This window comes from Schistocerca nitens, chromosome 11, assembly GCF_023898315.1.
Source record: "Schistocerca nitens isolate TAMUIC-IGC-003100 chromosome 11, iqSchNite1.1, whole genome shotgun sequence".
NCBI classification, from domain to species: Eukaryota; Metazoa; Arthropoda; class Insecta; order Orthoptera; family Acrididae; genus Schistocerca; species Schistocerca nitens.
The window spans coordinates 57,398,934-57,425,239 of record NC_064624.1 but is presented as its reverse complement, the minus strand read 5'-3'; the positions used below and the strand labels follow the sequence as shown (position 1 = coordinate 57,425,239).

The 26,306-nt window shown below is 43.5% G+C and overlaps 1 protein-coding gene and 1 pseudogene across 1 annotated transcript in view; one reads left to right on the top strand and one right to left on the bottom strand.

Moving 5' to 3' along the window:
* LOC126213269 (glycine--tRNA ligase) overlaps positions 1-4,899 on the top strand; it is a 142,636-nt gene extending 137,737 nt beyond the window's left edge. The window contains exon 13 of the mRNA XM_049940933.1: positions 3,337-4,899. Within this exon, the coding sequence (XP_049796890.1) occupies positions 3,337-3,450 (114 nt within the window). The 3' untranslated portion in view covers positions 3,451-4,899. The remainder of the gene's footprint in view (positions 1-3,336) is intronic.
* An 18,452-nt stretch (positions 4,900-23,351) lies between these two features.
* Positions 23,352-23,469, bottom strand: LOC126214080 (5S ribosomal RNA; annotated as a pseudogene).
* Positions 23,470-26,306: the final 2,837 nt, after the last annotated feature.

The following is a 26,306-nucleotide window of genomic DNA, read 5'->3' as shown; positions in this document are numbered from 1 at the left end:
TTTCTCTGGCGGCCTGCCTTCTCTCCTGTCCAGCTGCCGTTTTGCTTTTGCGCATCTACAGCTATACTCTGCAAAAAACTGTGAAGTGTATAACAGTGGATGCATTCCATTTGAGCAGTTATTAGAGTTTTCCCTGTTCCATTTGCGTATGGAGTGCAGGAATAATGATTATTTAAATGCCTCCTTGTGTGCTATAATTAATTTAAACACTCTGTGTTCGAACAATATGTAGGGTGAAACTTCCTGCCAGATTAAAACTGTGCGCCTGACCGAGACTCGAAGTCGGGACCTTTGCCTTTCGCGGGCAAGTGCTCTACCATCTGAGCTACCGAAGCACGACTCACGCCCAGTACTCACAGCTTTACTTCTGCCAGTATCTCGTCCCCTACCTTCCAAACTTTACAGAAGCTCTCCTGCGAACCTTGCAGAACTAGCACTCCTGAAAGAAAGGATATAGAGGAGACATGGCTTAGCCACAGCCTGGGGGATGTTTCCAGAATGAGATTTTCACTCTGCAGCGGAGTGTGCGCTGATATGAAACTTCCTGGCAGATTAAAACTGTGTGCCCGACCGAGACTCGAACTCGGGACCTTTGCCTTTCGCGGGCAAGTGCTCTACCGTCTGAGCTACCGAAGCACTACTCACGCCCGGTACTCACAGCTTTACTTCTGCCAGTATCTCGTCTCCTACCTTCCAAACTCTGAGTACCGGGCGTGAGTCGTGCTTGGGTAGCTCAGATGGTAGATCACTTGCCCGCGAAAGGCAAAGGTCCCGAGTTCGAGTCTCGGTCGGGCACACAGTTTTAATCTGCCAGGAAGTTTCATATCAGCGCACACTCCGCTGCAGAGTGAAAATCTCATTCTGGAAATATGTAGGGTGTTATAGCCTATTCCTAGAGTCATCACTTAAAGCCGCCTGTTGAAATTTTGTACGTGGGTTTCCTCAGTACTACTTAGGTCTATCTTCAGTAGTCTGCAACTTAAGTGGCACTCCCCTATAGGTTAAACATGCCTCTGACCATTTGTGCTGTCCTCTGTACACATTCGATATCCCCTGTTATTCCTATTTGGTACAGGTCAGACACACTGGAACAGTACTCTAGGATGGGTTGCACGAGTGATTTGTAAGCAAACTCCTTTGTAAATGGTTCAAATGGCTCTGAGCACTATGGAACTTAACACCTGAGGTCATCAGTCACCTAGAACTTACAACTACTTAAACCTAACGAACCTAAGGACATCACACACATCCGTGCCCGAGGCAGGATTCGAACCTGCGACCGTAGCAGTTGTGCGGTTCGGGACTGAAGTGCCTAGAACCGCTCGGCCACAGCGACCGGCAACTCCTTTGTAGACTGATTGCATTTGCCCAGTATCCTATCAATAAACTGAAGTCTGCTTTACCCACTAGTGAGTCTATCTGATAGTTCCATTTTATATTGCTATGAAGCTCAGGTATTTTTGGGTTGACGGATTCCAACTGTGACCATCTGATATTATAGTCATACGATACTATGTTTTTTCTCATTTTGCAAAATGCACAATTTTATATTTCTGAACATTTGAAGCAAGCTGCCAATTTTTGCACCAATTCAAAATCTTATTAAGATCTGACTGAATATTTGTATGGCATCTTTCACAGAGTATGTTATTACAGCTAAGTGCATCACCTGCAAAAAGTCTGAGGTCTTTATTAATATTGCCCATAAGGTCATTAATATATAACAGTCCCAGCACACTTCCCTGTGGCACACTTCTACATAACTTGCTACATTACCAAAAAAATCCTCAGTCCAATCACAAATTTTGCTCAATATCCCAGATCATGCAACTAATGAGGAGATACTGAATAGAATGTATGAGGAAAGAAATTTCTGGCACAACCTAACTAGAAGAAGGGACAGATTCTGAGACATCGAGGGATCACGAATTCACTATTATAGTGAAGTGGGGGGAGGGGGGGGGGTTAAAGTCGCAGTCAAAGAGAGGAACACAGTAAGGACATTCCATTCAGGAGGATGTAGATATGTAGATAAGTCAAATGCTTTTTAGAAATCAAGAATATTGTTTTTATGTGGCTATCTCAATCCAAAGTGCTCAGTATATCACACGAGATAGGTGCGAGTTGGGTTTCACGTGATAGATGTTTTCAGAATCAGTCATTGTGGAACCCTTTAAACTTGTTGATCAGGCATATCTACTTTGGTCCATTAGAGATATCTTCTGATTCAGTCCAACACTCTTGAGGTGAGGTCCTTTCTTACTTCCACAAGCCTGGAGACTCTACATCCATTTTCCAGCACATTAAAAATCTGCCCTCCTGCTCGAAATGTCCAGAGAATTTCGGTCATCATTTCCTTGTAGACTTCGTGAGTCTCCCTGTACAACTCTTCTCTTTCTTGTAATTGTACTTCCATTATACTATCTTAGGGCCTGTTATTTTGTGAAGGATCTTGGGCTCCAATGTCTCCCCTTCTCTCAGTCCATCCCTTCCTGTTAATCTGAAGCAGTCATTTTCGTATAGACGAGGGGTCTCCAAACAATGGCCCGCAGGCCGAAACCGGCCAGCATTAGCTGGCCCGACATCCCCGGTATCTGGCCCACCAAATATTTGAGGTGGTACCTATACTGCCAACAATTGAGTTTCGAGGCCTATAGTGACCAATACACCGTGACATTGGCTCTGCTACTCGCTACAAGACTACATAACTAAACTTATTGTTGCGCTGCTTGAAATAACAATGCGTTTACATACTCTACCCCTGTTACATCTTGCAGTAATAGTGTTGCTAACAGTGATTTTGAGATTTCGTTAACTTTGCAGGACGCTTTCGTGAAGAATGTGCAGTGACATACTTTTTTGTCGGTGAAATACACCAGAATTTCGGTCAGGTATGTCCACCAATGAAAATTATGTAATTAAATAAAAATCGTAGTTCGTTTCAGTGCTAGCTATACCCACAACCTTAGATTTTTGTGATTTCATCTTTGCTTTAGCCTTACATTATGGTGATCGTGGAGTGCCAGGGTCCTTTAATCCCACTAGGTAGATCTTGGCCCTTATGACTTCGTGGAGGAGTCAATGTGGCCCGCGGACTAAAAAGTTTGGAGACCCCTGGTATAGACATTGGGTGTCGGTCACTGCGTTATAGCACCCGAGTTGAAACTTTCCTCGAGATTGCTCTGTCTCGTATAGGCCGTGCATCCTAAGAAAAGCAGCAGCCATCTAATTTTTCCTGCTGTTATCGGCTTCTATTTGTTTGTTAATAATAGCTTCTGCAGTAGTTCCTTTACGATAAGTTTGTAAACTGTTAATTTCTGTAATGTTATTTTGCAGCTGGACGAGATTCCCCCCGTGGTGAGGGACCTGTCCCAGGGGAAGCTGACGTGGACGGACGTGGAGGCACGGTACCCGAAGTTCGAGCAGCAGGAGGCGACGCGCACGTCGTGACCGGAGCGGCTCGGGGCTCTCTGCACTGTAGCTGTGCATTCCTGTGGCAATTCTTCTCTTGTACTCAGCAGCTGAACTGTAGGGAACTGGTCTCTAGGTGGGCACACACTGGAGGAAGCAGCTAGAGTGCCGCAGAGGTGCCCGCCCCCGGGAGGTGCGTGCTCCCGCTGACACGTATCGCCTGTTACGTGGCCGTCCGGTCTTCCGTGTTGTCGATCACGGGGGTATTTTTGTTACATTTCAAACAGTGGTTAGACACTGACTCTCTCAGCCGTCTGTTTGAAATGTGCGGACTACTGAGCATACATTTCTGGCTGTGCACTGCAATTTTTGTTAACATGTATACTTGACCTAACTGCCAGCTGGTGATATTTGTCAAGTGCCTCTTCTTTCTAAGTTCTCAGTCTTTTGAATGCTAAGATGTAGTCTTCTGCCCCTCTCTATTTTCTGAGTCAGTCTCTTACCATGTGATTATCTTTCTACAGTCCTGCAATATCCCTGCTGCCCCACCCCTCCTCTCTTCACACCCTGCTCCCTGTTAACTAGAGTTGGCCACCTCAATGCACGGCCTGGTAATCGTACTCTCTTTCTCTAAAGATTTCGCACTGTTCGACGATACTCATTTTTATGTTTGAGTCTCCGTCAGAACTTAAGTCATATTTTCTTCTTCTTCGGCTGCTGAGCTGTCTATACTGCAACTTTTTTCAAAAACATTTTTGCTGCCATATTATTTGTTGGGAAATCCTTGCAATTCCTATCTGTTAATCTGTTCATGTACTCTGAAACATCCACAAACACAATTTTTCTTGTCAAGCTCCAAGCAATCACTGAAACTCAACTCTGCCAGACGTGAAGGCATATTGCGTTACTTTCTCATTTCTACTGTTTCCAATCATTTGTGCAGGTATAGAAAGGTCATTTGTATTTGAGATAATGACTGAAATACTGATTGTTTTCACTGCTGTATTCCATCATTGTATGGACATAAAATGCCTTGTTTTCTACTAATATTTCAGTTCCACGTCTATTAAGCAGGGCACTTTCTACTTCTGAATAGCGGAACATTCATCTCCTTAAACTAGACCAGTCACAGTATTTTGGCAGATCTTATTCTTATTAAGAAGAATTAATATGCAACAGTGTTGGATTTCCAAGTGGTGTCAGTGAAATACACCCTTAAAATTTGTGTGTTTTGCCATAGCTGCTTCCTCTGATCCTGTCCACTTGCAAGAGAATACACACGCATTTTTTCCAAATTTGGGAAATTTTCCAAGAAGCTTAGCATTTTTTATCTATAGGGAAAAGAAAGAGTGCAGTTCTTTGCAAGATTCTGATGGGTGTAGAGGAATAAAAATACTCAGGCAGAAGAAACTGTCGCCCTGATTGCCAGTTGCTTGGTTGAAGGTTGTTCCTAAATGCAAAGATTTAATAAAAATTTTACAAAAATTATGTTCTTGTTTATATTTGTAGCTTTCAGTATCCTCTCTGCCCATCACACTTTAAATTAGATGATTGGTCTCCATATAATGTGCTCCTTCCCGGACTCGGGTAGGCACGGCGGCCCCCGATTGAGTCCGCCCGGCAGATCGACGATGAGGGCCGGTGTGCTGGTCACCCTGGATGTGGTTTTTAGGCAGTTTTCCACATCCCCCTAGGTGAATACTGAGCTGGTCCCCACATTCTGCCTCAGTCACACGCCTCTCAGACATTTGACACACATTCGCACCGTTTCACGATTTACACTAGTCGCAGACATTTGGGGTACACTGATTCCGTCCCGGGGGGGTTTGGGGTGGCAGCAGGAAGGGCATCTGACCATCCCTCCAAACTAACCGTGCCATATCCGATGGTAATGACGCCGACCCTGCAGAAATTGCGGGACAAGGCGCAGGTGGTAGATAGATAGATCGGTGTTGGTATGAAATATAACATAGGTACATATTTTATGCAAGAATTAATATCTTTAGACATAGTGTGCATTTTGTGCACGCGTACTGAAGTGGTTTTAAGGATTTAAAATGAGTCAAACTAAATGCATTTTCATTTACAAACTAAACAAGTTATACATGTACGCATAAAAATAAATAACATGCTACTGCTGCCTGGCATCATCGCATGAAATCAGTTAACATTATCAAAACAGAAATGTGAGAAAGATGAATATTAAATTGGACGAGAACTATGAGAGTTTAATAATGATACACACATTAATTGGCTCTGTGCGCAAGTCCAGTAGATGGGGCTGGAAATGAAGAAGTATTTGAGCATCTCCATAATCCAGTGGTCATTGGCCTTTTTATTCTGGAACCAATGCTGACATTGTGGGTCTGCACTGTGGGCTACACATGGTAACCTCCATAGATTAGTATGTTATGAGCCCCCAGTAGACTAGCTATAATAAGGGTACAATAAGTTGGCCACCGTTCTGCTGGTCCCAATCTTTAAAAGGCACCACCACTCGGAACACTTAGTTTCGACTGTTTGTTTCAGATTGCTGCCACCCTCAGTGACCTCGAAGTTGTGACACTGTAACTGCCTGATGAAGTGATGTTGCCTTGTCTGTGTAACTGGATGTTTAATTGATTAATAACAGTAATTGTACACACATTTAAATGCATTAACCAGTTTGAGACATGATCACAAACGTTTCCAAAATGTTTTCAATGTCTTTTTTTCTTCCACTCATTGTGTTAATTAATTTAATGTTCTGTGCTACAAGTAGCATTGTGAATGAGTGGTGAGTCATGAAAAAGAGCTAGTTCATTTCAGGGAGTGAACAGTTCTGATCCGATCTCTGAAAAGAACAGTTTTGCCCATCTCTAGTTTGCAGCAGCACGGACTATCAGCTCAGAGACCGTGGCTGCGGTTACTCTTGACGCTGCATCACAGACAAGAGCGCCTGCGATGGTGTACTCAACGACAAACCTGGGTACAGGAATAGCAAAACATCAGTTTTTCAGGTTCTGTTTACAGCATGATGATGGTCGCATCCGTGTTTGGCGACATTGCGGTGAACACACATTAGAAGCCTGTATTCGTCACCGCCATACCGGCATATCACCCGGCGTAATGGTATGGGGTGCCATCGGTTACACATCTCGGTCACCTCTTGTTCGCATTGACGGCGCTTTGAACAGTGGACGTTAAAAAAATGGTTCAAATGGCTCTGAGTACTATGGGACTTAACATCTTAGGTCATCAGTCCCCTAGAACTTAGAACTACTTAAACCTAGCTAACCTAAGGACATCACACACATCCATGCCCGAGGCAGGATTCGAACCTGCGACCGTAGCAGTCCCGCGGTTCCGGACAGTGGACGTTACATTTCAGATGTGTTACGACCCGTACTCTACCCTTCATTCGATCCCTGCAAAACCCTACATTTCAGCAGGATAATGCACGACCGCATGTTCCAGGTCCCGTACGGGCCTTTCTGGATACAGAAAATGTTCGACTGCTGCCCTGGCCATCACATTCTCCAGATCTCTCACCAATTAAAAACGTCTGGTCAATGGTGGCCGAGCAACTGGCTCGTCACAATACGCCAATCACTATCTTGATGAACTGAGGTATCGTGTTGAAGCTGCATGGGCAGCTGTACCTGTACACGCCATCCGAACTCTGTTTGACTCAATGCCCAGCTGTATCAGTTTAGTCAACTATCAGCCGCCTTTAGTGAATTAGCAGTCTACTTAAAAGTTGATTAACTCTCTACAGTAAATTGATTCCTTAGGATGGATAGGATGTGTGACTGCGGTGTACGGACGCAGGAGGAGCTGGCCACTGTTCGCGAACAGCTGAACATGTTGATGGCCGCGGTCAGCCGTCTTCAGGCTGCTGCCTCGGAGTGTAGCGGCAGTGGGGAGTCTGGTGCGTCGCATGATACACCCCAGGTGTTACATCAGGGCTTCACCCACTGCCCCGCTGTCGAGACATCTTCGTGTGTACCGGGCACGGTTGGGCCACCCTCTCCCCAAGGGTTCAGCGGCGTTCGCGGCGCACGAGGCGTAGGGTCAATGTGGATGCTGGCCATGTGACATCGCCCGCTCTGCCTGTGAGTGGACATGTGGCTGCTCCTTCAGCAAGGTCCGAGCAGGCACACGGGGGGAGGGGTTTATTAGTTATTGGGAGCTCCAACGTTAAGCGGGTGATGGAGCCCTTTAGGGAAATAGTGGAAAGGTCGGGGAAGAAGGCCACTGTTCATTCTGTCTGCTTGCCGGGGGGTCTCATCCGAGATGTGGAGGAGGCCCTACCGGCGGCGATAGAGAGCACTGGGTGCACCCGACTGCAAATTGTTGCTCGTGTCGGCACCAATGACTCCTGCCGTCTGGGTTCAGAGGTCATCCTCAGTTCGTACAGGCGGTTGGAGGAGTCGGTGAAGGCGGAAAGCCTCGCTTGCGGGGTGGAATCTGAGCTAACTATTTGTAATATCGCTCCCAGAACCGATCGTGTTCCTCTGGTTTGGAGCCGAGTAGAAGGCTTAAACCAGAGGCTCAGACGATTCTGCGGAGATCTGGGGTGCAAATTTCTCGACCTCTGCTATCGGGTGGAGAAATGTAGGGTCCCCCTGAATAGGTCAGGCGTGCACTACACGCCGGAAGCGGCTACGAGGGTAGCAGAGTACGTGTGGAGTGCAGATGTGGGTTTTTGAGGTTAGAGAATTCCCTCCCTAGGCCCGACAAGACGCCTCCTGAGACGCGGCAAGGTAGGAGTAGGCAAAATGCAACAGGGAATAACAATATTAATGTGCTAATAGTAAACTGCAGGAGCGTCTATAGAAAGGTCCCAGAACTGCTCTCATTAATGGTCACAATGCCCACATAGTACTAGAGACACAATGGTTGGCTGAAACCAGATGTAAACAGTAATGAAATTCTAAATTCAGATTGGAATTTATACTGCAGAGACAGGCTGGACAGTGAAGGGGGAGGCGTGTTTATAGCGATAAGAAGTGCTATAGTATCGAAGGAAATTGACGGAGATCCGAAATGTGAAATAATTTGGGTGAAGGTCACGGTTAAAGCAGGCTCAGACATGGTAATTGGATGTCTCTATAGGCCCCCTGGCTCAGCAGCTGTTGTGGTTGAGCACCTGAAGGATAATTTGGATAATATTTCGAGTAGATTTCCCCACCATGTTATAGTTCTGGGTGGAGATTTTAATTTTCCGGATATAGACTGGGAGACTCAAACGTTCGTAACTGGTGGCAGGGACAAAGAATCCAGTGAAATTTTTTTTAAGTGCTTTATCTGAAAACTACCTTGAGCAGTTAAACAGAGAACCGACTCGTGGCGATAACATATTAGACCTTCTGGTGACAAACAGACCCGAACTATTTGAAACAGTTAACGCAGAACAGGTAATCAGCGATCATAAAGCGGTTACTGCATAGGTGATTTCAGCCGTATATAGAAATATTAAAAAAGGTAGGAAGATTTTTCTGTTTAGCAAAAGTGACAAAAAGCAGATTACAGAGTACCTGACGGCTCAACACAAAAGTTTTGTCTCAAGTTCAGATAGTGTTGAGGATCAGTGGACAAAGTTCAAAAGCATCGTACAATATGTGTTAGATGAGTATGTGCCAAGAAAGATCGTAAGAGATGGAAAAGAGCCACTGTGGTACAAAAACCGAGTTATAAAACTGCTATGGAAGCAAATGGAACTTCACAGCAAACATAAACAGAGCCAAAGCCTTGCAGACAAACAAAAATTACAAGAAGCGAAATGTAGTGTGAGGAGGGCTATCCGAGAGGCGTTCAACGAATTCGAAAGCAAAGTTCTATGTACTGACTTGGCAGAAAATCCTAAGAAATTTTGGTCTTATGTCAAAGCGGTAGGTGGACCAAAACAAAATGTCCAGACACTCTGTGACCAAAATGGTACTGAAACAGAGGATGACAGACTAAAGGCCGAAATACTAAATGTCTTTTTCCAAAGCTGTTTCACAGAGGAATACTGCACTGTAGTTCCTTCTCTAGATTGTCGCACAGATGACAAAATGGTAGATATCGAAATAGACGACAGAGGGATAGAGAAACAATTAAAATCTCTCAAAAGAGGAAAGGCCGCTGGACCTGATGGGATACCAGTTCGATTTTACACAGAGTACGCGAAGGAACTTGCCCCCCTTCTTGCAGCGGTGTACCGTAGGTCTCTAGAAGAGCGTAGCGTTCCAAAGGATTGGAAAAGGGCACAGGTCATCCCCGTTTTCAAGAAGGGACGTCGAACAGATGTGCAGAACTGTAGACCTATATCTCTAACGTCGATCAGTTGTAGAATTTTGGAACACGTATTATGTTCGAGTATAATGACTTTTCTGGAGACTCAGAGGGCCATAGACACGGGTTCCCAGGTAGATGGCGTGTTTCTTGACTTCCGCAAGGCGTTAGATACAGTTCCCCACAGTCGTTTAATGTACAAAGTAAGAGCATATGAACTATCAGACCAATTGTGTGATTGGATTGAAGTGTTCCTAGATAACAGAACGAAGAATGTCATTATCAATGGAGAGAAGTCTTCCGAAGTAAGAGTGATTTCAGTTGTGCCGCAGGGGAGTGTCGTAGGACCGTCGCTATTCACAATATACATAAATGACCTTGTGGATGACATCGGAAGTCCACTGAAGCGTTTTGCGGATGATGCTGTGGTGTATCGAGAGGTTGTAACAATGGAAAATTGTACTGAAATGCAGGAGGATCTGTAGCGAATTGACACATGGTGCAGGGAATGGCAATTGAATCTCAATGTTGACAAGTGTAATGTGCTGCGAATACTTAGAAAGAAAGATCCCTTATCATTTAGCTACAATATAGCAGGTCAGCAACTGGAAGCAGTTAATTCCATAAATTATCTGGGAGTACGCATTAGGAGTGATTTAAAATGGAATGAGCATATAAAGTTGATCGTCGGTAAAGCAGATGCCAGACTGAGATTCATTGGAAGAATTCTAAGGAATTGCAATCAGAAAACAAAGGAATTAGGTTACAGTACGCTTGTTCGCACACTGCTCGAGTATTGCTCAGCAGTGTGGATCCGTACCAGACAGGGTCGATAGGAAGAGAGAAGATCCAACGGAGAGTAGAGCGCTTCGTAACAGGATCATTTAGTAATCGCGAAAGCGTTACGTAGATGATAGATAAACTCCAGTGGAAGACTATGTAAGAGAGACTCTTAGTAACTCAGTACGAGCTTTTGTTGAAGTTTCGAGAACATACCTTCACCAAGGAGTCAAGCAGTATATTGCTCCCTCCTACGTACGAGGGGTGTTCAGAAAGTAAGCTCCGATCGGTCGCGAAATGGAAACGACTATGAAAATCCGATAAAGCTTTGCACAGATGTGTTGGGTAGTGTGTCTAGTATAACCCCAGTTAGCATCACGTCGCTCTTCTCATTTCTGAGCTCGCAGTGAGTGCGTAAAGATGTCTAGAAAATAGTGTCTGCCGCCAAGTACGAGGGCCTGGTGAGAAATTTCGCCTGAAGCTATGCAGCTAACATTACATAACTGTCGTGCTGTTTCTTCTTCAAAACAATTCTCAGCCGCATTCTGCAGGGGCAATGAAGATGCTCCTGCATCGTTTTCAAATGGAAATGTGAGATTACCCACAATACAGTCCGCAATTGTCTCCTCCTGAGTTTCATCTCTGGTCACATGAACCGCTGTCTTTGAAGACAACATTTTGACACAGACAACGAGGTGTAGGCCAGCGTGGAGAATTGGCGGAAAGCACTGGCGGCTGCCTTCTATGATGAGGCTATTGAAAAGTTGGTACAACGCTATGACAAAAGTCTAAGTCAGAACGGCGACTACGTAGAGAAGTAGCTGAAAGGTGTAGCTAATTGTTACAAGTAAAACATTTCTGATGTTCACTGTGGTTTCAATTTGGCAATCAATCGGAGCTTACTTTCTGAACAGGCCTCGTATATCTTGCGAAGAGACCGTGAGGATAAAATCAGAGAGATTGGAGCCCACACAGAAGCATACCGACAATCCTTCTTTCCACGAACAATACGAGAGTGGAATAGAAGGGAGAACCGATAGTGGTACTCAAGGTACCCTCCACCACACATCGTCAGGTGGCTTGCGGATTATGGATGTAGATGTAGATAGCGTAAAACCGCACTCACTGTTCATCCTGACAGTGACTTCTGTGTAGGTACAGGACTCACTGTGCACATCCTATCCTGTTTGCCGTTTCTGTTCTGATTCGTAAATACGTACTACCCCTCATTGTAGCCTCAACTGCTTTCTTTCTTTTAGTAGTTCCACCGTGCCGACTAATATGTTTCTATACTAGTACCTATTATAACAATTGTGTTTTTATTAGTTGTTTGCATGCATTTTACGAGTATTTAATATTATATAAATTGAAGGTGGAGGGGGAGAAAGAAGACGGAAGGTAAAGAATTAATGATATCAGCTTCATCGAGACTTTATGCGGAATCCGTGGCGATGGTCGAAAATGTGTGCTGGACCAGGACTTGTACCCACGACCTCCTGCCTCCCAGGCAGCTGCCTTAACCACATTGCCGCCCATACACAGTGTTTACTGCACCCACCGAGAGTCACCTATCTGCAGTCCCCGTGCTTATCCTCGCTAATCTTAGATTCCTGCGGGAAGTTGAATAGAAATGTGCACCTGCACTGAAGGTTGTAGATACATTGTCCATCAAGGTGAATTAATGATATGAATACACAGCATCTTTTGTTTCGGACATGATTAGTGTGTTCAAAAGCTGAAAGAACTGATTCTATTTTGTGAGGAAAATATTTATTTTGTAATAACAAAAGCAGGCAAGAGAGCAATGGAGGTACGCAAAATGTGTGATACTTGAAATAAAGATGAATCGAATGACGAAAGAAAGTGTCTGGTGAGGAAAGTATCGACTCTGGCTTAAACTGAATTCAGGAAACTCGTGGGGAACAGATAGAGGCAGAAGATAAGCTAACATCGCAACTACACATACACAAACACTTGTAAATGAAATAGGCCTACTTATTTTTGAGAGCATTTCTCGTGGAGAACAGCGATTTCTATTAGTACTTTAAAATGAGCATAAACCGTCTCGACCGCAATAAACCTTTTTTTGAGGTTATAGGTTAGGGTGATGTACTTGAGGACAATATTATGGAATTGCAAGGGGATGTAGATGAGGATGAAATGGGAGATACGATACTGTGTGAAGAGTTTGACAGAGCTCTGAAAGACCCGAGTCGAAACAAGGCCCCGGGAGTAGACAACATTCCAATAGAACTACTGACAGCCTTGGGAGAGCCAGTCCTGACAAAACTCTACCATCTGGTCAACAAGATGTATGAGACAGGCGAAATTCTCTCAGACTTCATGAAGAATATGATAATTCCAATCCCAAAGAAAGCAGGTGTTGACAGATGTGAAAATTACCGAACTATCAGTTTAATAAGTCACAGCTGCAAAATAGTAACGCGAATTCTTTACAGACGAATGGAAAAACTGGTTGAAGTCCTCTTCAGGGAAGATCAGTTTGGATTCCGTAGAAATATTGGAACACGTGAGGCAGTACTGACCCTACGACTTATCTTAGAAGCTAGATTAAGGAAAGGCAAACCTACATTTATAGCATTTGTAGACTTAGAGAAAGCTTTTGACAATGTTGACTGGAATACTCTCTTTCAAATTCTGAAGGTGGCTGGGGTAAAATATAGGGAGCGAAAGGTTATTTACAATTTGTATAGAAACCAAATGGCAGTTATAAGAGTTGAGGGGCCTGAAAGGGAAGCAGTGGTTGGGAAGGGAGTGAGACAGGATTGTAGCTTATCCCCAATGTTATTAAATCTGTATATTGAGCAAGCAGTAAAGGAAACAAAAGAAAAATTCGGAGTAGGTATTAAAATCCATGGAGAAGAAATAAAAAACCTTGAGGTTCGCCGATGACATTGTAATTCTGTCAGAGACAGCAAAGGACTTGGAAAAGCAGTTGAACGGAATGGATAGCGTCTTGAAAGAAGGATATAAGATGAACATCAACAAAAGCAAAACGAGGATAATGGAATGTAGTCGAATTAAGTCCGGAGATGCTGAGGGTATTAGATTAGGAAGTGAGACACTTAAAGTAGTAAAGGAGTTTTGCTATTTGGGGAGCAAAATAACTGATGATGGTCGAAGTAGAGAGGATATAAAATGTAGACTGGCAGGGAAAACATTTCTGAAGAAGAGAAATTTGATAACATCGAGTATAGATTTAAATGTCAGGAAGTCGTTTCTGAAAGTATTTGTATGGAGTGTAGCCATGTATGGAAGTGAAACATGGACGATAAATAGTTTAGACAAGAAGAGAATAGAAGCTTTCGAAATGTGGTGCTACAGAAGAATGCTGAAGATTAGATGGGTAGATCACTTAACTAATGAGGAGGTATTGAATAGAATTGGGGAGAAGAGAAGTTTGTGGCACAAATTGACTAGAAGAAGGGATCGGTTGGTAGGACACGTTCTGAGACATCGACGGATCACCAGTTTAGTATTGGAGGGCAGTGTGGAGGGTAAAAATCGTAGAGGGAGACCAAGAGATCAATACACTAAGCAGATTCAGAAGGATGTAGGTTGCAGTAGGTACTGGGAGATGAAGAAGCTTGCATAGGATAGAGTAGCATGGAGAGCTGCATCAAACCAGTCTCAGGACTGAAGACCACAACAACAACAGGTTTTGGTCATTTACTGAGCATCATCAGACCTCATACCACGATGGTAGGCGGCGGCAGTGAACGGATCAGGCATACGATCACCATGAACGTCAACTGCTCGTTCTCTGGCACCTCATTAACCATCATGGTATGCGGCCTAAAAATGGTCAGTAACTTAACTAAACCGGTAACAACAAAAATAAAGGTTTCTTGCAATCGGAACTGTTTACCTTCATTTTAATGTAAATGAAATGACACAATTTCAGAGACTTTACTGGTTACATATAGAATTGTTCTATGTATATAGACTGGAACACCGAATAAAATTTGTACTAAGGCCAGGAATCTAACCGGGGTCTCCTGTTTTCTAGGCAGGTGCACTAGTACCCTTCTCTGCCTCGTGATGACTGGGTGTTGTGTGCTGTCCTTAGGTTAGTTCGGTTTAAGTAGTTCTAAGTTCTAGGGGACTGATGACCATAGATGTTAAGTCCCATGGTGCTCAGGTCCATTTGAACCACTAGTACCCAATAAACCACCACAGCACAGTGGTCCACACAACTGCACAAATTACCCTGGCACATTTCTCTCCTCGATCCAAATTCTCACTGCCACCCCAGTGTGCTTCAAATTCCCCTAACACACACAAATACACTACTGACCATTAAAATTGCTACACCACGAAGATTACGTGCTACAGATGCGCAATTTAACCGGCAGAAGATGCTGTGATATGCAAATGATTAGCTTTTCAGAGCATTCACACTAGGTTGGCGCCGGTGGCGACACGTACAACGTGCTGACATGAGGAAAATTTCCAACCGATTTCTCATACACAAACAGCAGTTGACCGGCGTTGCCTGGGGAAACGTTGTTGTGATGCCTCGTGTAAGGAGGAGAAATGCGTACCAACACGTTTCCGACTTTGATAAAGGTCGGATTGTAGCCTATCGCGATTGCGGTTTATCGTATCGCGACTTTGCTGCTCGCGTTGGTCGAGATCCGATGACTGTTAGCAGAATATGGAATCGGTGGGTTCAGGAGGGTAATACGGAACGCCGTGCTGGATCCCAACGGCCTCGTATCACTAGCAGTCGAGATGACAGGCATCTTATCCACATGGCTGTAACGGATCGTGCAGCCACGTCTCGATCCCTGAGTCAACAGATGGGGACGTTTGCAAGACAACAACCATCTGCACGAACAGTTAGACGACGTTTGCAGCAGCATGGACTATCAGCTGGATCTCGACCAATGCGAGCAGCAAAGTCCCGATACAATAAACTGCAATCGCGATAGGCTACAATCCGACCCTTATCAAAGTCGGAAACGTGATGGTACGCATTTCTCCTCCTTAGACGAGCCATCACAACAACGTTTCCCCAGGCAACGCCGGTCAACTGCTGTTTGTGTATGAGAAATCGGTTGAAAACTTTCGTCATGTCAGCACGTTGTAGGTGTCGCCACCGGCGCCAACCTTGTGTGAATGCTCTGAAAAGCTAATCATTTGCATATCACAGCATCTTCTTCCTGTCGGTTAAATTTGGCGTCTGTAGCACGTCATCTTCGTGGTGTAGCAATTTTAATGGCCAGTTGTGTACTTTATGACAGCACAGCCGTTTATGACATAGGCACTGCTCATACGTGATTACAAATAAAACATTATCATTTTAAAAATGTAGACACTCCCCTGAAATGCATACCATGTTCCTGCATTGATAAGCACCCACAGAAATTTTCAAAGTCAGCGCCTGCGCCTACAACAGCATCTTAGACAGGGGACTTGTAAAATTACTTACCATTCTGATTTTGCTTTCATTCTATCGATTTTTTTCAGGACGGCGACATAAAAAAGTAAGATTGGTAGGAAGGAAGATTGTGGTTCAAAATCGCTCAGGGTAGAACATAGGCTGGGTCTGCAAAAAAAATAAATAAATAAAAATAAAAAATAATAATAAATAAATAAAAAAATCGTAGTATTAATCTATGCCTTGGAAACCATCTCAGCGTTCATCTCAAGTGATTTGGACAAATTTTCTAGAAACAGTTAATTTTTTCTTTCTGTCTGAAAGATAGCCCAACAGTGAATCTAGATGCCTGACAAATAGCTGGAACTTGCTGAGTAGGATCTGTAGACTGTTAAAATTACTACAGGAGTATTCTGCAGCAGCTGCTCACAAGCACGTACTTCCACCTTCTTATCTAAAACAAAAACAGCTCAGGTCAGTGTTTTAGGCTTTGTGTTGAACTGTAATATATGAAGTGATTCCCCCTCCTCCATAATGTGTCTGCGTGACAAGTCAGCTAATGACGAGTTATGTGTAGTTACTCTGCCTCTGTAGGTATGTGTTGTTCACACGGGCACACAGCATCTGCCTCCTCAGAATTATGTAAGTATCTTGAAAACACAATAAGCTCATCTACATTTTCCCTTCAGTCACCTAATGTTCTGACGTAGCAAACTCTCTCTACTTCTGAGAACTTCCTGCTATATCCTGATTTCTCCACAGACCGCCTGTCTGTAAACTGACTGTGAGCTACAGAACACATCCCTCTGACTTCAGTAATCTCAGAGACTTGTCCTCGCCTAGCTGTGGTCCTCCTCCACATCCTGCAAGGAGCTCGGCTGGTCTCTTCTCTCCCTTGGTATACAGATACAGGCTGTCTTAAGTGCAGTCCATCTCACAACAGATAGTACAGGCTACAGGTGGCGTCTTCACACTTTTTTCAGAACCACGTGTAATACCTCTGTTGTGCATTTCCCTTTTTGAATTTGTTTTTTTTAATTTTTTTTTCAATAGTCCCTTAGTTGGAATTTTCCGTTAAGTGACTTGGGTAACAGTTGTTCAAAGGAGAAATCCTGCAAACACCACTTGAAAGAATTGAAAAACTGACACTCGGAAGGGTGTATCTAAATAATTGCCTAATATACAGGGCGTTTCAAAAGAGAATATACGTATTACAAAGTATTATGTCCAAACTATATCCCGCTGCGACTCGACGATTGGGGAAACGAATACATAGTCTAGTTTACATTAATAGCCGCTAGATGTCAGTTGTCTTCTGTTTTGCTTGCAACCGTCATATGTTTAAAATGGCTACTTCGCAGCAGAAATCATTTTGTGTTTTCGAGTTTGCGAAGTGCAATCCGTGATTACAGAGCAAAGACGTTTCAGGTTGAGGTACCAAATTGATCCTCCGAATGGGTGGACCATTCACAGCTGGTATCGACACTTTCTAGATATAGTATGTGTATTGTGACGTCCCCTCTCCCCTTTTTGCTGTCGCTGTCGATGTTGAGCCGCTACTGCTACAGCTCGGTCGGTGGAATGGAGACGAGACGTGCAGTGATGGTTGTCCCCGTCGGATAACGTGGAACGGCACCTGAAGATCTCTAAAGAAAATCGGTCCTCGCGTGATGTATGAAAGTCCGTTTGCGAGTCCGCACAGTCTTCTCAGCGATGCGAACTGCTGATTTTAATTGTCTGTTATGGTTTAGACTTAGAGAAAGCTTTTGACAATGTTGACTGGAATACTCTCTTTAAAATTCTGAAGGTGGCAGCGGTAAAATACAGGGAGCGAAAGGCTATTTACAATTTGTACAGAAGCCAGATGACAGTTATAAAAGTCGAGGGACATGAAAGGGAGGCAGTGGTTCGGAAGGGAGTGAGACAGGGTTGTAGCCTCTCCCCGATGTTATTCAATCTGTATATTGAGCAAGCAGTGAAGGAAACAAAATTTGGAGTAGGTATTAAAATCCAGGGAGAAGAAATAAAAACTTCGAGGTTCGCCGATGACATTGTAATTCTGTCAGAGACAGAAAAGGACTTGGAAGAGCAGTTGAACGGAATGGACAGTGTCTTGAAAGGAGGATATAAGATGAACATCAAAAAATGCAAAGCGAGGATAATGGAATGTAGTAGAATTAAGTCGGGTGATGCTGAGGGAATTAGATTAGGAAATGAGACACTTAAAGTAGTAAAGGAGTTTTGCTATTTGGGGAGCAAAATAACTGATGATGGTCGAAGTAGAGAGGATATAAAATGTAGACTGGCATTGGCAAGGAAAGCGTTTCTGAAGAAGAGAAATTTGTTAACATCGGGTATTCATTTGTCAGGAAGTCGTTTCTGAAAATATTTGTATGGAGTGTAGCCACGTATGGAAGTGAAACATGGACGATAAATAGTTTGGACAAGAAGAGAATAGAAGCTTTCTAAATGTGGTGCTACAGAAGAATGTTGAAGATTAGATGGGTAGATCACATAACTAATAAGGAGGTATTGAATAGGATTGGGGAGAAGAGAAGTTTGTGGCACAACTTGACTAGAAGAAGGGATCGGTTGGTAGGATATGTTCTGAGGAATCAAGCAATCACCAATTTAGTATTTGAGGGCAGCGTGGAGGGTAAAAATCGTAGGGGGAGAGCAAGAGATGAATACACCAAGCAGATTCAAAAGAATGTAGGTTGCAGTAGGAACTGGGAGATGAAGAAGCTTGCACAGGATAGAGTAGCATGGAGAGCTGCATCAAACCAGTCTCAGGACTGAAGACCACGACAACAACAACAACAAACGATGGTTTTATGATAATTCGTTATGCCCGGTTAGTTATTTATTGCACTATTGAGTGAATCATTCATCACCGGCGTCGTTTCACACCACTGAAGCGAGGAAACAGTCATTTGCGGTTCAGTATCGGTAGTTGTTGTCACATTGCTAGGCAGAATTGTTCACTACAGCACGATGCAAATCCAGAGATAACCTATAATGCTATCTTGCTTTCGTGAGTCGTGATATTATTTCGGCAAAACACTCCTTTCAGTGCTCAATGTTCACGAAGTCACTCTTTCAATTAGAATGTTAACAGTTAATTAATTTTGATTATCAACTATTACACAGTTCAATTAATGATGGAGCCAACACGTGAGATTTCCATTACTGACGAACAATTTCATTGTTCCTGCTTAGCAATTAGTTTATAATCATCACACGCCCACTGATGGATCAGATCAAGTACGATTCTTTTCAGTTCGGTGATCGTGACAATTACGACAACTTTTACAATCGGCGTATTTGTATTATCTTCGTATGGTTGTATTAATGTTTCCTACTCAAGGCTAATCAGGTATTGCAGTCTTCGATACTATGTCCATTCTTCGTGTAACTGTTCACTTTGATGAAGGTTGAGTCCAACAATAATATCTCCAATAATTAGAGTTCATTAACTCGTCGTACACTATCAGAATATCACTTCAATTCAAGTTCTCAAGTCAGAATAACTGAGAATAAAGTCCGCGCATCTCTATCACGCAATAATACTTTATTTGTGAATAGAAACAATCTCGTAGCGTTCTGTTTGTAATACTATAACAAACGATGCTCTCTCACGACTTCATAGCAAACAAGCTAGCAAGCGACTAACTTATCCATGATCGAGCATTGTAGACGCATTGAATTTCCTTTTCGCCACGTTTACAATTCTCTTTCACAATAAATGTTATCTCTGACCGACATATTTCTTTGCACTTAACTTTCGTCGTACTGATTGGCAGTTATTACTGAGATGTTTGATAGCTAATTAAAATAACCTTTCTCTCTTTCTACCTTTATATCATGACATACTCAGTGATTATTGAAATTGGTGTTCATCAAAACTTTAAGGTCAAAGTTGTCGTACCTGTCAGGATAACACTGTTCCCTTCTTTAAATTATCATGACATATGGGTTTTCGGGTTTCTTGGGGTGTTACAGTATGTAAAGGAAGGAGTCCTGGCCGACCTCGTCTTCCTGAAAAAAATGTCGCAAGAATTCAAACTGCTTTGCAACGTAGTCCTTGAAAATCATTTCGTCGTGCCAGACAGGAGATACAACTGCCTACAAAAACAATTTGGCATGTTTTGAGACGTCGGTTGGTGATGAAGCCGTACAAGTTACAGCTGTTACAAGCTCTGCGTCCTGATGACAAACGCAAATGTGTGGCATTTTGTGATGATAGTCTTGATGCTATTGACAATGCACAACGCATCGGATTCAGTGATGAAGCGACTTTTCATGTTAGTGGTCACGTGAAAAAACACAATGTTCGAATATGGGGCCTAAAGAACCCACATGCAGCCATTGAACATGTACGAGATTCGCCCAAAGTCAATGTGTTTTGTGCGATATTCCGATTACGGCCGATTCTCCTTTGATGAAAACACGGTTAACGGTCAGCAGGATCTCGCTATGTTACAAAACTGGTTGTTTCCGAGGCTGCACGAAACAACTTCATTTTTCAACAAGACGGGGCACCCCCTCACTGGAGTCGCCAAGCGCGTGAATATCTGAACGAAACCCTACCGAACCGTTGGATTGGTCGTCAAGGAGCTGGCGACTTAGCGTGTCTCAGCTGGACTCCACAGTCACCTCTGACTTCTTCCTGTGGGGTTTCGTTAAAGACGACGTTTATGTGGAACCACTCCCACAGAAACTGGAGGAGTTGAAGAACGCGATCCATATTGCCACAACATCAGCGACGTAGCACATGCTTTCCCGAGTATGGGAGCAATTTGGGTATCGATTGGATATTGTTCGTATCGTTGATGGAGGACACATTGGACATCTGTAATATGAACTTGAGAGGTTCGTAAATATGTCTGTTAAGTTTCATATTCATATGTCTTAATAAATATATGCATTCGAAATACGTATATTTTTCTTGAAACACCCTGTATATGTCAAAGAGAACAAAGAAATTTACCTCGAGTCGTACTGTACATTTGCGCACTAAAACAAACAAAGTTGTACACTACAGGCCATTAAAATTGCTACACCAAGAAGAAATGCAGATGATAAACGGGTATTCATTGGACAAACATATTATACTAGAACTGACATGTGATTAAATTTTCACGCAATTTGGGTGCATTGATCCAGAGAAATCAGTACCCAGAAGAACCACCTCTGGCCGTAATAATGGCCTTGATACGCCTGGGCATTGAGTCAAACAGAGCTTGGATGGAGTGTACAGCTACAGCTGCCCATGCAGCTTCAACACGATACCACAGTTCATTAAGAGTAGTGACTGACGTATTGTGAGGAGCCAGTTGCTTGGCTTGACCAGATGTTTTCAATTGGTGAGATATCTGGAGAATGTGCTGACCAGGGCAGCAGTCGAACATTTTCTGTATCCAGAAAGGCCCGTACAGGACCTGCAACACGCGGCCGTGCATTATCCTGCTGAAATGTAGGGTTTCGCACAGATCGAATGAAGGGTAGAGCCACGGGTCGTATGTTGTTGTTGTTGTTGTGGTCTTCAGTCCTGAGACTGGTTTGATGCAGCTCTCCATGCTACTCTATCCTATGCAAGCTTCTTCATCTCACAGTACTTACTGCAACCTACATCCTTCTGAATCTGCTTAGTGTATTCATCTCTTGGTCTCCCTCTACGATTTTTACCCTCCACGCTGCCCTCCAATGCCAAATTTGTGATCCCTTGATGCCTCAAAACATGTCCTACTAACAGGTCCCTTCTTTTTGTCAAGTTGTGCCACAAACTCCTCTTCTCCCCAATTCTATTCAATACCTCCTCATTAGTTATGTGATCTACCCATCTAATCTTCAGCATTCTTCTGCAGCACCACATTTCGAATGCACCTATTCTCTTCTTGTCCAAACTATTTATCGTCCATGTTTCACTTCCATACATGGCCACACTCCACACAAATACTTTCAGAAGCGACTTCCTGATACTTAAATCTATACTCGATGTTAGCAAATTTCTCTTCTTCAGAAATGCTTTCCTTGCACGGGTCGTAACACATCTGAAATGTAACGTCCACTGTTCGAAGTGCCGTCAGTGCGAACAAGAGGTGACCGAGACGTGTAAACGATGGCACCCCATACCATCACGCCGGGTGATATGCCGGTATGGCGATGACGAATACACGCTTCCAGTGTGCGTTCACCGCGATGTCGCCAAACACGGATGCGAGCATCATGATGCTGTAAACAGAACCTGGATTCGTCCGAAAAAATGACGTTTTGCCATTCGTGCACCCAGCTTCGTCGTTGAGTACACCATCGCAGGCGCTCCTGTCTGTGATGCAGCGTCAAGGGTAACCACAGCCGTGGTCTCCGAACTGATACTCCGTGCTGCTGCAAACATCGTCGAACTGTTCGTACAGATGGTTGTTGTCTTGCAAACCTCCCCATCTGTTGACTCAGGGATCGAGACGTGGCTGCACGATCCGTTACAGCCATGCGGATAAGATGCCTGTCATCTCGACTGCTAGTGATACGAGGCCGTCGGGATCCAGCACGGGTTTTCGTATTACCCTCCTGAACCCACCGATTCCATATTCTGCTAACAGTCATCAGATCTGGACCGACGCGAGCACCAATGTCGCGATACGATAAACCGCAATCGCGGTAGGCTACAATCCGACCTTTATCGAAGTCGGAAACGTGATGGTACGCATTTCTCCTCCTTACACGAGGCATCACAACAACGTTTCACCAGGCAACGCCGGTCAACTGCTGTTTGTGTATGAGAAATCGGTTGGAAACTTTCCTCATGTCAGCGCGTTGTAGGTGTCGCCAGCGCCGCCAACCTCGTGTGAATGGTCTGAAAAATCATTTGCATATCAGAGCATCTTCTTCCTGTCGGTTAAATTTGGCGTCTGTAGCACATCATCTTCGTGGTGTAGCAATTTTAACGTGTAGGTTACGTAGATAAATCTATTCCCGAAATTTAATTTCTCCACATTATTTTTTTGTTGTTGCAGTTTTTTTCATTCAGTGTTTTTGGATAGTATAGGACAAATTTTTAGTTAGTAATATCATTGTATTACACTTGAGCCTTAAATATCTAAGTATGAATCTATTGGATCAAATATTAAGCATACTACACAGCTGAAGAATTCCTTCAAAGTAATTTTGATGACGTAAGTGCTAATGTAAGGTCACTAATTCCTGGTACGTAAGTCTTTTGTGTACTGACTACACTTACAAAAATAATATATGATATATAATGTCAAACTAAAAGGAGGAATATTGTACTTGCTCATCTGTGTAGCACTCCAGGTCACAAGTGGCTCATCGGGACGATCCGACCGCCAAGTCATCCTCATTGATCATGCGGACAGGAGGGGGTGTGATCAGCTCAACGCTGGCCCGGTTGTTAAGATGGTATTCTTGACGGAAGCCGTTACTATTCGGTCGAGTAGCTCCTCAATTGGCATCACGAGGCTGAGTGCACCCCGAAAAATGGCAACAGCGCATGGCGGCCTGGATGGTCACCCATCCAAGTGCCGACCACGCCCGACAGCGCTTCACTTCGGTGATCTCACGGGAACCGGTGTACCCACAGCGGCAAGGCCGTTGCCGTCATCTATGTAGACTGACACGTAATGAGATATGCTTGTGAAAAGTATGTACGAGGGCTCTCCGGAAAGCAAGTTCCGATTGGCAGAGAAATGGGAACGTCTGTGAAAACCAGATGAAGCTCTGCACGGATGTGGTGGGCAGTGTCTCTAGTACACATGCCACGTTCTGAGTGCACAATGAGCACGTGAAGCTGTTTAGAAAATATTGTCTCCCGCCAAGTACGAGGGCCTGGTGAGAAATTTCTCCTGAAGCTATGCAGCCGACATGAGATACTGTCAGGTGTTCCCTTCTGCGAGACTATAACAGCTGCTTTCTGCAGGGACACTGAAGATGCCCCTGCAGCGTTTTCGATGGGAAGTATTGATCACCTTCGACAATAAATATAATAGACTGGCCCTGACGTCATTTTCGTGGCTCCAACATCTCTGGGCTAAAGTCACGTGAATGTTGGCAAAACATGGTTGTTTCGTGTTGCGCTTATGGCTGTACTCAGCGTTTGGCGGGGGAAATGGCATTACATTTAACGTGTGTTTCTATGATGGTGCAGATGCGTTTATTGAAATCTGCTGAAGTGACTTTTATATGTTTTTTTACACTTGAAATAGAGTATCACCAAAATTAAAGTGTTGAAAGTGATGCCTGTAAAGTCAGACTCATATTACATTTTGGAAAGTATCTGTGATAATTCGGTTACAGAAGTAAGTATAACTGTTTCTCGTTCCTACTCATAGGTTCCCTAAGGATGAAAACCGAAGGCGGCTTTGGATACAGTCCATGAAACGGAAAAACTTTAAGCCATCTGCACATACGCGCCTTTTTGTATATACAAGTGAGATTATAATAAAGTAAGAGCACCTATAGTCGACACATGAAGAGAATTTTTTTCTACCTTCTAATACTATTAAATAAATGTAGGCTCCAAAATTATTTTCTGAAGCTTCAGAGTCTCACCTTTCATCTAAAATATCAATTTTTTTAAAACTGATAGTTTAAACTTTTTTAAAAATAGTAGGAACTGAACCTTTGAAGTGCACCTAAAATTGATACTCTAAAATGGACCTGCTCCTAAAGTCGACAATTTTGGCACCTATAGTTGACATAATTCCCAGATCCCATTTTCTTTTATAAGTGACTAGAGCTCAAAACGCGGCGAATCCAATATTTAAAGTTTTGACACGAGCCCGCTCTTACTTTTTAGAAGAATTTTAACGACATTTTACTTTAATTGATAGTTTATAGTAATTTCGTCCCGCTGCCCACCAGAGGGGCGTTCGATGTATTTGTTAGATTTTATAAGTGGTACTGTGAACATATCCAGGTCAAATGTAGTTCTGATACAATTTTTCGCAAATAAAAAAGTAATTTTTGTTGGAAGCGTTTGGCAGTCAATTGAGAACTGTGGGTAAAATACGATACAAACATAGGATGGCAGACCGCTGTTTTGAAATGCCGCCACGTTTTGCCGACAGTCACGTGGTTTATGTTGGAGCCACACCAGCCCTGTAGCTTCTGCACAGCAAGGCCAGTCTACTAATATCTATGGTTCCTTCTGAGTTTCATCTCTGCCCACATGAACAGCTGGGTATGTAGACGACGTTTGGGCACAGACAACGACCTGTGGACAACGTAGAGAATTGGCGGAAAGCACTGGTGGCTGTCTTCTATGACGAGGGTATTGGGAAGTTGGTACAACGCTATGACGAATGTCTAAGTCGGAGCCGTGACTAATTAGATAGGTAGCTGGTAGCTGTAGACAACTGTTCCAAATGAAACAGTTTGAGTTTCACAGTGGGTTCCATTTCGCAACTTGCTTTCGGAATACCCTTTATATTTGTGTGTAAATATATTTGTATGAATGTAAAAGTAACACTGAAGAAGTCGATTACTGATAATCATGCTGAAAGACTAATGAATATTCTCTCCTATTCTAAACTGTGCTTTTCTTTAGGTAACGCCGCAGTTCTATGCGAAATGCAAGCCTGCCGCCAGGATTTCCTCTCTGCTTGCTACACGCGAAAGCGCTCTCTCGGCACCGTAGTTTCGCCAGTTGTCGACGTGTAAAACACACCATACTAAGCTATTATCTTTATCTGTCGTTGACGCCCAGTGAAGACTTTGTAGAGGCTAATTCACACATGCAAGTCTTCTAAAAGAGCAACTGAGAACGGACGCGCACTGCGAGTACGGTATTTACTCGAATCTAAGCCGCACTTTTTTTCCGGTTTTTGTAATCCAAAGAACCGCCTGCGGCTTAGAATCGAGTGCAAAGTAAGCGGAAGTTCTGAAAAATGTTGGAAGGTGCCGCCACAACTAACTTCTGCCGCAGAATATATGTAGCGCTACACAGGCACGCTTTGCTGGCGCCAAAACCTCTGCGTCAGTAAATAAATTAAAAAGAGAGGTGGAAGACGAGCGTTTTTCTCCGCCTTGGGTTTCGACCACTGCATTTTCATACACTGCATTTTTATACATTATGCAACGAAGTAAATACAAATTCCGCATTGTTCATCTTTGAATGAAGCAGCATTTCAATGTACTACCAAAATCCGACTGGCAAGACTGTTTGAGATGTTTGTCAATATGGCCAACTTTACGTTCTGAATTTTTTCCTACCTGTGAGAAGAGATGGTTGCTAATAGGAACTTTTATGAATCGTGAATCAGATGCGGTATCCCCTTCACCGTAAGAATAATACGAATATAAACTTTTGCCATGTATTCTTTCGTGTTTGCTGCTATCTCATTTAAATCCTGTCTGCCTAATAAACTACGTGACTAGAGTGAGACAAAAGCAAAGGCGGAAGAATATGCATGTCATGTTTATATTCGTATTATTC